This window comes from Microcaecilia unicolor, chromosome 6 (genome assembly GCF_901765095.1).
Source record: "Microcaecilia unicolor chromosome 6, aMicUni1.1, whole genome shotgun sequence".
Taxonomy (NCBI): Eukaryota; Metazoa; Chordata; class Amphibia; order Gymnophiona; family Siphonopidae; genus Microcaecilia; species Microcaecilia unicolor.
The window spans coordinates 130,838,143-130,850,408 of record NC_044036.1 but is presented as its reverse complement, the minus strand read 5'-3'; the positions used below and the strand labels follow the sequence as shown (position 1 = coordinate 130,850,408).

The 12,266-nt window shown below is 42.0% G+C and overlaps 1 protein-coding gene across 1 annotated transcript in view; it reads right to left on the bottom strand.

Annotated features, from left to right (window-relative positions):
* GRM7 (glutamate metabotropic receptor 7) overlaps window positions 1-12,266 on the bottom strand; it is a 387,933-nt gene that overhangs the window by 262,035 nt on the left and 113,632 nt on the right. Inside the window, exon 2 of the mRNA XM_030207271.1 lies at window positions 8,069-8,285. Coding sequence (XP_030063131.1) covers window positions 8,069-8,285 — 217 coding nt within the window. The remainder of the gene's footprint in view (window positions 1-8,068; window positions 8,286-12,266) is intronic.

The window sequence follows — 12,266 nt, the reverse complement described above, 5'->3', positions numbered from 1 at the left end:
CTTGAAATTTAGGTCATCCCTAGAGATGGTCATCTCTAGAGTTGTTCGTTTCTAATTTTCTGCGATAATGGAAACCAAGGACGCCCATCTCAGAAACGACCAAATGCAAGCCCTTTGGTCATGGGAGCAGCCAGCATTTGTAGTGCACTGGTCCCGCTGATATGCCAGGACACCAACCAGTCACCCTAGGGGGCACTGCAGTGGACTTCATAAATTGCTCCCAGGTACATAGCTCCCTTGCCTTGTGTGCTGAGCCCCCCAAAACCCACTACCCCCAACTGTACACCACTACCATAGCCCTTACGGGTGAAGGGGGCACCTAGATGTGGGTACAGTGGGTTTCTGGTGGGTTTTGGAGGGCTCACATTTACCACCACAAGTGTAACAGGTAGGGGGGATGGGCCTGGGTCCACCTGCCTGAAGTACACTGCACCCACTAAAACTGCTCCAGGGACCTGCATACTGCTGTCATGGACCTGAGTATGGCTGATGTCATAGACCTACCAACCAGAAATACAATTAGAACATCACGAACAGACCTAAATCTTCACTACACTAGCTGCAAGGGACTCAAGTACAAATTAATTTACGGATCCAGCTTCTCCTATATAAGCACGCAACTATGGAACGCATTACCGAAAGCCATAAAGACAACGCAGGATCACCTCAACTTCCGGAAATCACTAAAGACCGATCTGTTCAAAAAGGCATACCCTACTGATCTAGCTTAAGTAACTGCAACACAACAAAACCATAACCTTCAATGAACAATATATCAATCTTCTTCTCTTGATTCTCTAATGTTCTGTAACAACATCACTCTGTATTTGTTTCATCACTGGAGGTGGCTAACACCTCACGGTACTATGTAAGCCACATTGAGCCTGCAAATAGATAGGAAAATGTGGGGTACAAATGCAACCAATAAATAAATTTGAGGCTGGCACAAAATATTTCTAAAGATGTTTTTGGAAGTTGGGAAGGGGTTAGTGACCACTGGGGGAGTAAGGGGAGGTCATCCCCGATTCTCTTCGGTGGTCATCTGGTCAATTCGGGCACCTTTTTGTGGCTTGGTCATAAGAAAAACAGGACCAGTAAAGTCGTCCAAGTGCTCATCAGGGACGCCCTTTTTTTTCCATTATGGGTCGAGGACGCCCATGTGTTAGGCATGTCCAAGTTCCGCTTTTGCTACGTCTCCGACACACCCCCATGAACTTTGGTCGTCCTTGCAACAGAAAGCAGTTGGGGACGCCCAAAATCAGCTTTCAATTATGCCGATTTTGGCGACCCTGTGAGAAGGATGCCCATCTTCCGATTTGTGTCGAAAGATGGGCGTCCTTCTCTTTCGAAAATTAGCCTGAAAATGCCTAACTTAAGAGGAAAAGACCTCAGCAGTCAATAGCTCATCCTCTATAGTTGCTCACTCAGCAATGACAAACTCTTGGTGGCTTAATTTTGACAACTTCTTCTTTCATTGGTCTAAAAAAACCTCCTATTGTAGTTTTCTTCATATATTGTACTTAAAATACATAAGAACATAAGTATTGTCATATTGGGACAGACCAAAGGTCCATCAAGTCTAGCATCCTATTTCCAATCCAGGTCACAAGTACCTGGCAAGATCCCCAAAAAGTACAAAATATTTTTTGTTGCTTATCCTAGAAATAAGCAGTGGATTTTCCCAAGTCCATCTTAATAATGGCTTTTGAATTTTTCTTTTAGGAAATTATCCAAACCTTTTTTAAACCCTGCTAAGCTAGCTGCTTTTACCACATTCTCTGGCAATGAATTCCGGAGTTTAATTATACACTGAGTGAAGAAAAATTTTCTCTGATTCTTTTAAAATTTACTACTTTGTAGCTTCATCGCTTGCCCCATAGTCCTAGTTGAGCTAATAATCACACTCAAAAAAACGAACACAATCTTTCTCCAAGGCTAAACATTTATAGTACATGGTGTCCAGCTCAGGGGATGTTTGAAAATGTAATATGTGCTGTTGACCTTAGAAACACATGGTGCTCACAATTGCTTAGCTCACTTGAGCATGCACTACTGCTGCCTAGTGAAGGGTTGTATGGCTGTCATATTAAACACCAATTGTCATAGAGCACTTCACAAGGCAGCAGTAGTGAGCCAAACGATTCTGAGCACCATGTGTTTCTAAGGTCAACAGCATATATTACGTTGACCCTCATACATCCCCTGCAATGGACATTGGGATGGACACTATCCAGCTTATTTTTGAAAGTGAAAGACGCCCATATTTCGACCCAAATCGGGAGATGGGCGTCTTTCTCCCGTGGGTGCCCAAATCGGTATAATCAAAAGCCGATTTTGGGCATCTCCAACTGTAATCTGTCGCGGAAACAGACAAGTTGATGGGGGGGTGTCGGAGGCATGGTGAAGGTGGGACTGGGGCGTGTTTATCGGCCGATGAGAGATGGGCGCGCTCGGTCTATAATGGAAAAAAGAAAGGCGTTTTTAGCGCGAATTTAGGTCACTTTTTTGGACCCTTTTTTTCACGAACAAGTCCCAAAAAAGTGCCCTAAATGACCAGATGACCACCGGAGGGAATTGGGGATGACCTCCCCTGACTCCCCCAGTGGTCACTAACCCCCTCCCACCAAAAAAAAAGAACTATAAAAAAAACATTTCCAGCCTGTATGCCAGCCTCAAATGTCATACCCAGCTCCATCACAGCAGTATGCCAGTCCCTGGAGCAGTTGTTAGTGGGTGCAGTGGACTTCAGCCAGGTGGACCCAGGCCCATCCCCCCCTACCTGTTACACTTGTGCTGGTAAATGGGAGTGCTCCAAACCGCCCCCAAAACCCACTGTACCCACATCTAGGTGCCCCCCTTCAGCCATAAGTGCTATGGTAATGGTGTAGAGTTGTGGGCAGTGGGTTTTAGGGGGGAGTTGGGGGGCTCAGCACCCAAGGGAAGGGAGCTATGGACTTGGGAGGTATTTTAAAAAAAAATATTTAATTGTTACAAGTGCCCCCTAGGGTGCCCGGTTGGTGTCCTGGCATGTGAGGGGGACCAGTGCACTACGAATCCTGGCCCCTTCCATGAACAAATGCCTTGAATTTGTTCGTTTTTGAGTTGGGCGCCTTCGGTTTCCATTATCACTGAAAAACGATACCGCCCAGCTCAAATCCGCACAAATCTGATGCATTTGCCCGGCACAAACCGTATTATCGAAAAATAAAGATGGACACCCATCTTTTTCGAAAATACGGTCTGTCCTGCCCCTTCACGCGCCTGTTCTCGGTGGTAGACGTCCATGGAGATGGGCGTTTGCGTTCGATTATGCCCCTCCACGTGGCTCATTTTCAAAATTAAATAAAACATCCAAAAAGTGGCACAAAGCAGCAGATAGATATTTTGATTGCAAAAGCATCCAAATCACTATTTTTGAAAGCCATTTTTAAGATGGTTCTCTAGGCAGTTCATATGCAGTGCATCCAAATCACAAATGGAGCATGTTGAAGGCGGAACTTTGGGTTCCCAAAACTCAGAAGTTTTTCTGCTATAATGGAACAAAACAAAAAGGACTGGGGGCTAAAAGTCAGATGGGAGAGAGAAAATAAGGATGACTCAGGGACTGGGGAGGGACAGCAAGGGAAGAACAGGGACTGGTTTACTGAGGGAGAAAGTAGGGGTTCAGTTTGATTGGGAGCATGAAGACTTGGAGATAGAGAATTTAAGGATAGGAGAGGGTAGGGGCTTGGGAGTGGGAATAGTGAGGACCTGGCAACTGGATAGGTATACATAGGGTGTGTTAAATGGGCTGGCTGTATTAGTGAGGCAGACAGGGGGAAGCTACTGCTTGCCCTGGGAATGGTAGCATAGAATCTTGCTACTATTTGGGTTTCTGAAATTTGAAAAAACAAAAGGAGTAACAAAACTGTAAAAGTGGTGAGAAACAAAAGGATAAACAAGCAAAAAAGCTCAACCAAACTTAATAAGGAAAAACCAGATAGGAGGCATCATAAAGCAAAGCAAATCGGCTGTGTGATCTCCTATAGCACAAAGCTATTCCAGATCTGCAGCACTTCATATATGTTAATCATTTGCCTCCTATAAGCAATTTCCCATTGAGGAGTGGCGATTTTTCCCTATTAATTTTGTGACTATTTGGATTTCTGCCAGGTACGTGTGACCTGGATTGGCCACTATTGGAAACAGGATACTGGCCTACCCAGTATGGTTATTCTTATGTTCTTAATCATGACTAAGTCACAAAAAGATGCCCTAAATGACCATTGAAGGGATTAAGGCATCGACCCCCTTACTCCCCCAGTGGTCACTGACCCCCTCCCACTCCCCAAAGATGTGAAAGAAACAGTATGTACCAGTCTCTATGACAACTTCAGATGTTATGGCCAGTCCTATTAGAGCAGCAAGCGTGTTCCTGGAGTAGCCTCCAAACCCCAACAAAACCCTGATGTATCCATACATAGGTGATACCCGAAGACATAAGGGCTATAGTAGTGTTATACAGTTGGGCGTAGTAGGTTTTTGGTGGGTTTTGGAGGGCTCACCATACAATATAAGGGGATAATGGTGAGATATGTACCTGGGTCCTTTTATGTGAAGTCCACTGTAGTGCCCCTAGGGGCCCCACTGCTCTGCTGGGATGTCTGTGTGGCCAGTCTCCTAAGAATGTTGACTCCTCCTACATCCTAATGGCTTGTTTTTGTACATTTTTCCCTTGAACAATTTTTTTTCAAGAATGGTCCAAAAAGGTAGATGCACTGAGCACTGGAACGTCTAGCAAATGGCCATTTTCAAAACAAAAAGTTGGGCATTTTACTCATTTGAAAACGGCCATGTTCGCTACTGGATTTTTGGACGTTTTCTGCAAACCCTCCAAAATCAGATTTGGACATCATACCGAAAATGCCCCTCCACATAAGATAAGTTTTAGCCTTGAAAAAAGATTATGTTAGTTTTCTGAGGGCAATTCTTAGTTCAACTAATGGTTTTAAGTGCAATATAAAAAACACAACAGGAGGTTTTTTAGACCAATGAAAGAAAAAGGAGTCAAATTAAGCCACCAAGAGGTTGTCATTGCTAATTGAGCAACCATAGAGGGTGAGCTATTGACTGCTGAGGTCTTTTCCTCCTTTAATAAGAATATTCAAATCACTGTGTTATTCAGACTTTTATTATTATGGTGTTGTATATGCAAGTGTGTTGTTTGTAAGTTTTGCATTCCACATGTTTGTGAATTGATTTTCCAATAGTCCTACCTGCAAGGTGCATACACTTGGGCAGGGCATGGGTGGACATTGGGTGTGTCTTCAATTTACATGCACTATAAACTATACTTTGCACTTGGGGTATCTGGGCACATGACTTAAGAGGGCAGATCTACACAATGGCATGCCAGTGGCAACCTCACACTAGTATTCTATGATGCTGGAATAAAATTCGTGCTAAAGATTGGCATTACCAATACACCAATTTATATAATTGCTCTTTATGTGGCTTTCATTTTCAAAACCTCTAATAGCTTTTACTGTACACAGGATCTGTCAATGGTTCCTCATAAAAAGGGTCATTCCTTCAGCTTCAATTACAAATGACCAGTAGAAAAGTGATCAAGTCCAAAGTAGTTATGCACAATGTTTATTTTTTGTATTATGTCCCCATGAAATGCAGCCTGACTGTACCCATAATGCCTTTCTGTTCTGATTGCAATCACTTACATTTCATAAACTGATGAATTAAAACACCAGCCCCAATTAAAATCTACCAACAGGCACAGGCTGCTGTTCTGCTATATGTCATTCTAATGTGCTTTTTCGAAAGAGTGTTGTCTATCATTCCTGCCAGCAGTTCACCTCCAGCTTGATTTCTGAAATGAAAATTGTAATAAAGCTTAAAACAAAAGTATCCACTGATTCCATTAATAACCTGAAGTTGTCCTTGAATTTTTCAATAATTTGAGTCAGCACAGAGCGATTGGAGTCTTCATTTCCTGTGAGAGTGATATATCCTTACTGGCTGGAAGCATATAAAGCCATTTTGGGAAGAAAGATTAATGGGTTCACAGCAGATCTAAAATAATTGAGTGGATATGAGCTGATCCAACTTTCACGATGAACTCATGCTCCACCAGTCTACTGTATCATCAACCATGAGAGAGGTGGGGGGAGGAGGGAAAGAAAGAAAGGAGGAGAGAGAAAGGAGAGAGGGGAAGAGTGAGAGGAGGAAAGAAAGGAAGAAAGAGTGGGGAAAGAGAGGGCGGGGGAAGAGAAACTTAGCACCTTCCCAATTGCAAAGGACTAAAGTACAAAACCTACCATGCATCTAACTTCCCCTACCTAGGATCCCAACTCTGGAATGCTCTACCCAGATACATTTGGTCAATTAGTGAATATCTTCCCTTTAGGAAACTATTGAAAACTCATCTATTCAAATAGGTTTACCCAAATGACTTAACATACCATAAGCAAACATAAGCAATCCATCTATTTACCGGTTCAACTAATCATTAACAACAATGACTCAGAAAATATCTCCTACCAACCTTCTTACCCTCCATGTTCTTCCCGACTTCTCCTTTATCGCCCCACCTCCTTACTTATCCCTATCCTTTCTCTCACAACACTTCTATCCCATTTACTCCTTGTTCATTTGTCCTGTCACATACCTCCTTGTTGATTCTGATACTACAGATTGTATTCTCTTGTTAATATGTAAGCCACATTGAACCTGCGATAAGCGGAAAAGCGCGGGATACAAATCTAATAAATAAATAAATAAATTACTGCTGGAAATGAGCAACATGGAATGGAAATATTTTGGGGGGAATTTCTTGTACTTTCTAGTGACCTAGACTAAGAACAAGTCAGAGAAAGGATGTTAACTTCAATTAATCCTTCTTATCTGACCAGAACTGGAAAAGTTTCAGAGAAGGATGACAAAAATGCGAAAAAAAAAAAGCTTAGAACACCTTCCTTATGAAGAAAGGCACAACAGGTTCAGGCTTTTCAGCCTGAACAAAAGGTGCCTGAAGGGATATGATCGAAGTTTATTAAATTACGAGTAGGGTGGAATGATTAAATAGGAAATATTTGTTTAACCTGTCAAATAGAAAAACAAGAGGACATGCCATAAAACTAATGACCAGCAGACTAAAAATAAATCACAGCAAGCTTATTTTCATGAAGGACATAATTAAGCTGTGGAGTTCATTACCAGAAGATGTGGTTGATGTGACTAAAAACAGACTTTAAAAGAGGTTTGGACAAGTTCCCGGAGGAAAAATCCATAAGAAATTAGTAGCCAGGTAGATGTTAACAATGTACTGAAAGAAGCATCTTTGGAAATATTGCACTAAAACAAACAAAAAACAGGATACATTCATCTTTCAAGTCATTACTACCAGCAACAGGATCATTCCTGGTACAATAAGCAGATGGATTCTACAGAAGGCAAAGAGAGAGGTTGAATTGTGCAGTGCTCTGTCTGCTAAGGGAACCTGAAACGCATTCTGCAGACTCAAGAACATCTCCTCAGTTATGGGAGAGCTGGGAGTACCAGTTAGCCTTGGTTAAGGGGCTTGGTCTCTATCTTTATGTCATCATTTTTTTTTATTTATATGTAATTATTACAAATAGACTATCACCTATGTTTTTAATTAAGCACAAATTTGCTACGACGTTACAGTGAATCAGTTTCATAGGATTATACTTATCATCAGGTATTTATTATTTATTTTTAAAATTTGTATACCACCTAAAACCTAGGTGGTTTCAAAAATACACTCATAATAAAACTTATAAAATACATAAGACAAAATTGATCACACATAAAAATAGATTTCTTCATTCCAAAGCCCTCATCACTGAGAAGAGCTACCTAAGAAACATAAAACAATCAGATTCTCAAAAGTATGCTGCCACAAATAGTTATGTAGGACCCTTCCCAGAATCAATACCAATAGGAAAGTAATTAAAATTCACAGAAACAAAACAGCAGTGGTGGGGGATAGGCAAGTTCCTGGACCTGGAGGGTAGAATCAAGTGGAAACGGTGAAGCAGGACTCTTTGCTTACCTGCCTCTCTGGCAGTCTGCATGAAGGACTCCACTCCCTCGGCTCCATAACTTCCTTCAGATGCCAGCGTGGACACGTAATTCCATCCCAAAGCCTTGACAATGTCCACCATGGCTTGTGCTTGGAAGGAATCCGGTGGGACCACGCGGGAAAAGAAATCATAGCGCCGGTCGTCACTTAGCTCTGGTGCAGTGGACGCATAGCTGATCTGGGGGATCTGTAGAGAATATACCAGATATATGTGACTAGGGGGTTGCATTTATAAAGTGAGCAGATACAGCAAAGGAAAAACATGTGGCTTTTTGGGGGGATATTTACAGGACATTGATTATCTGATGCAGCAGAGCATATACCTGTAGTCACATCATTTCCCTCTGTAGGTTCTACAAAAATGTTGGCTCTGAATCAATATTGGCAGCAGGTGTGACAGCATTGATTACATCAGTTAAAACAGTGTCTTTTCCAAGGGACACACCTCCCTCACCAAAGCTTTACTATTCCTCAGACTTTGTCTTTTTCTCATTCCTTTTACTCACCTCTCCAATTCCATCACTTCTGCAGGGTGATAGGTTTAGAAAATTCAGGTCCTCACTCCCATTAAAGCTTTTCAAAGTCGATCCTGTCACTGCCACCGGAGACCATCACTGGCTTTCCCACCCTCAAAGGTCTAAGCTAATTATTTATTCCTCTCGCATAAAAAAATACTCCTCCATTCAAGCAAGAAACCTAAATCCTAGGACACCGTGAGGTCTACTCACTAAACCTCATTCAGGAGTCATTTAGTAATGGACAGAGCGCGTTAATTGCATTAATGAGTGTTATCTATCATGAGACTCATTTTGTTCCTATGGACTTGATAGAAGATAGTGCATGGTAATGATACTTGCACATGCTACCCAGGGGTGGGCAGTTTTGGTCCTCGAGGTTTTCAGGATTTCCCCAATGAATATACATGAGATCTATTTGCATACAATGGAGGTAGTGCATGCAAACAGGTCTCCTGCACATTCATTGGGGAAATCCTGAAAACCCAGTTGGGTCGCAGCCCTTGAAGACTGAGGTTGCCCACTCCTGCACTAGCCAATATTAAATGACCCTGTTGGTGTTTTTTTACATGGGCTATAATTTTTTTTTTTTTTGTTACATTTGTACCCCACGCTTTCCCACTCATGGCAGGCTCAATGCAGCTTACATGGGGCAATGGAGGGTTAAGTGACTTGCCCAGAGTCACAAGGAGCTGCCTGTGCCTGAAGTGGGAATCGAACTCAGTTTCTCAGTTCCACAGGACCAAAGTCCACCACCCTAACCACTAGGCCACTCCTCCACTCCTCCACTATGTGTGATAACAGAATTACAGGTGTAGCCCAATGGTTAGTGTAGTAGGCTGAGATCCTGGGGAACTGGGTTCCATTCCCACTGCAGCTCCTCGTCACCCTGGGCAAGTCAACCCTTCATTGCCCAAGTACAAAACTTAGATTGTGAGCCCACTAGGGACAGAGAAAGTAGCTATATATAATATATGTAAACCACTTTGTTTGTAACACAAACATGATCCCTTACTGCAGGGAAGGGGCTGAGAGAATGTCACATAGGTTACTGTGTATATCCAGATGAACCAAAGTTTGGTAGTTAAATAGGAGCAGACGTTAAACAGCCAGTGGTTTAACACATGTTCGCATGGCAGCTCTTTCTCTTTGCATACCAGGGATGCCCTATTTGACCAAAACACATTATTGTGTAGATTTACACTAATGGTAAAACCTTCCTGCAGTTAGTGAATAAAGATTTCCTGCAAACCCCAGAGAGTAGGGTTAAATGGTCAGTATTAATGGAGAAGGGTAGTTAGCGGGGTTCCCCAGGGGTCTGTGTTGGGACCGCTGCTTTTTAACATATTTATAAATTACCTAGAGATGGGAGTAACTAGTGAGGTAAATAAATTTGCTGATGACACAAAGTTATTCAAAGTCGTTAAATCGCGGGAGGATTGTGAAAAATTACAAGAGGACCTTACGAGACTGGGAGACTGGGCGTCTAAATGGCAGATGACGTTTAATGTGAGCAAGTGCAAAGTGATGCATGTGGGAAAGAGGAACCCGAATTATAGCTACATCATGCAAGGTTCAACATTAGGAGTCACGGACCAAGAAAAGGATCTAGGTGTCGTTGTTGATGATTTGTTCAAAATCTTCTGCTCAGTGTGCTGCTGCGGCTAAGAAAGCAAATAGAATGTTAGGTATTATTAGGAAAGGAATGGAAAACAAAAATGAGGATGTTGTAATACCTTTGTATCGCTCCATGGTGCGACCGCACCTTGAATATTGTGTTCAATTCTGGTCGCCGCATATCAAAAAAGATATAGTGGAATTAGAAAAGGTGCAGAGAAGGGCGACGAAAATGATAAAGAGGATGGGACGACTTCCCTATGAGGAAAGGCTAAAGCGGCTAGGGCTCTTCAGCTTGGAGAAAAGACGGCTGAGGGGAGATATGATAGAGGTCTATAAAATAATGAGTGGAGTTGAACGGGTAGATGTGAAGCATCTGTTTATGCTTTCCAAAAATACTAGGACTAGGGGGCATGCGATGAAGCTACAATGTAGTGCATTTAAAACAAATTGGAGAAATTTTTTCTTCACTCGACGTAATTAAACTCTGGAATTCGTTGTCAGAGAATGTGGTAAAGGCGGTTAGCTTAGCAGAATTTAAAAAAGGTTTGGACGGCTTCCTAAAGGAAAAGTCCATAGACCATTATTAAATGAACTTGGGGAAAATCCACTATTTCTGGGATAAGCAGTATAAAATATTTTGTACTTTTTGGGGATCTTGCCAGGTATTTGTGACCTGGATTGGCCACTGTTGTAAACAGGATGCTGGGCTTGATGGACATTTGGTCTTTCCAGTATGGCAATGCTTATTATTTTGTGGAAAGGGTGGTGGAAGCGTGGAATGGCCTCCTGGTGGGGGTCGTGGAGTTGAGGACTGTGCCAGAGTTTAAGAAAGCATGGGATAAGCACGTGAGCTCCCTTAGAGTTAGGGGTTACAGAGGATGGGCATACTGGATGGGCCATTTGGCCTTTATCTGCTGTCATGTTCCTATTTTTGACTATACTAACATGCTATCTGCGCTGTTCATCTGCACTTGTTTGTTCCTGTGCTCTGAGCCTCTGAACATTCTTTGCAAGTAAATGCGGGCACTAGTACAGCGCTTAATGGTCTCTAGTGCCGCGTTTATGTTTGAGCATCGGGCCTCATCGAAGTCCCAGGACCATATGTCAAAGCAGAACTCCAGACCCTGTGTGATAAGAGGGCTTTGGGGTCTCATGCGCTGTTGCTGCTATTGAACATTACACAGAAACTTATATTCCAGTTCATTGCGGATTACAAAGCAAGAAACTAGGGTCATGTCACCCAGGAATTACATTTTTTAGTCCTAACGATTAAAAATAAACATTTGTCTAGCTAAAAAAAAAAATTAAACAAACAATTCTTCAAAGATTTCATAAAGTCTGGATAGTTTCTATTAGATCTTATCAATCCAGGCAATGAATTCCAAATAGAAACTGCCTGATAGTAAAAGGAAGATTAAAAAAAAAATGTTCTAAATCTAATGTTTCTACTAGAAGGGAAACATACAAAGATAGTTTCCGCTTTCCATAAAACCTACAGCCTAACTGTAAGTTTATGAACTCCAGCATATAAGATGGAGCTTCTCCATATAGAGTTTTCAAAACCAGAGGACATATCTTGAATTGAACTCTGGCTTCTATCAGGAGCCAGTGAAGTTCATACTACTCAGGAGTTGCAGAGTCATATTTAAGTAATGAATAGATCAGTCTCGCTGCTGTATTTTGAACAACTTGCAGCTTTCCAATAGTAGCTGTGGAACACCCTGCAAGTATCACATTAAGATGTGTTATTATCACTAACTGGTGCTATTTTACAACAGGTCCCATTTTATACAATGAGACCTGGTTATTAATAACTAGGTTTAACAGCAAAATAACACGTCTTAACAGTAGCCCACATTAATAACTTTCCCCTTAATTAAAGAAAAAAGAAATGTCTCTAGAAATGGATATCACTGCTATATGTAATGAAAGTGAGCCAAGTATAGGACAATCAACTCACTGTGACATCACTGATGAGCGGCTCTTATTGGTGGAATGAGGCATTATGACATCACAATATCGGATCTGCTTAA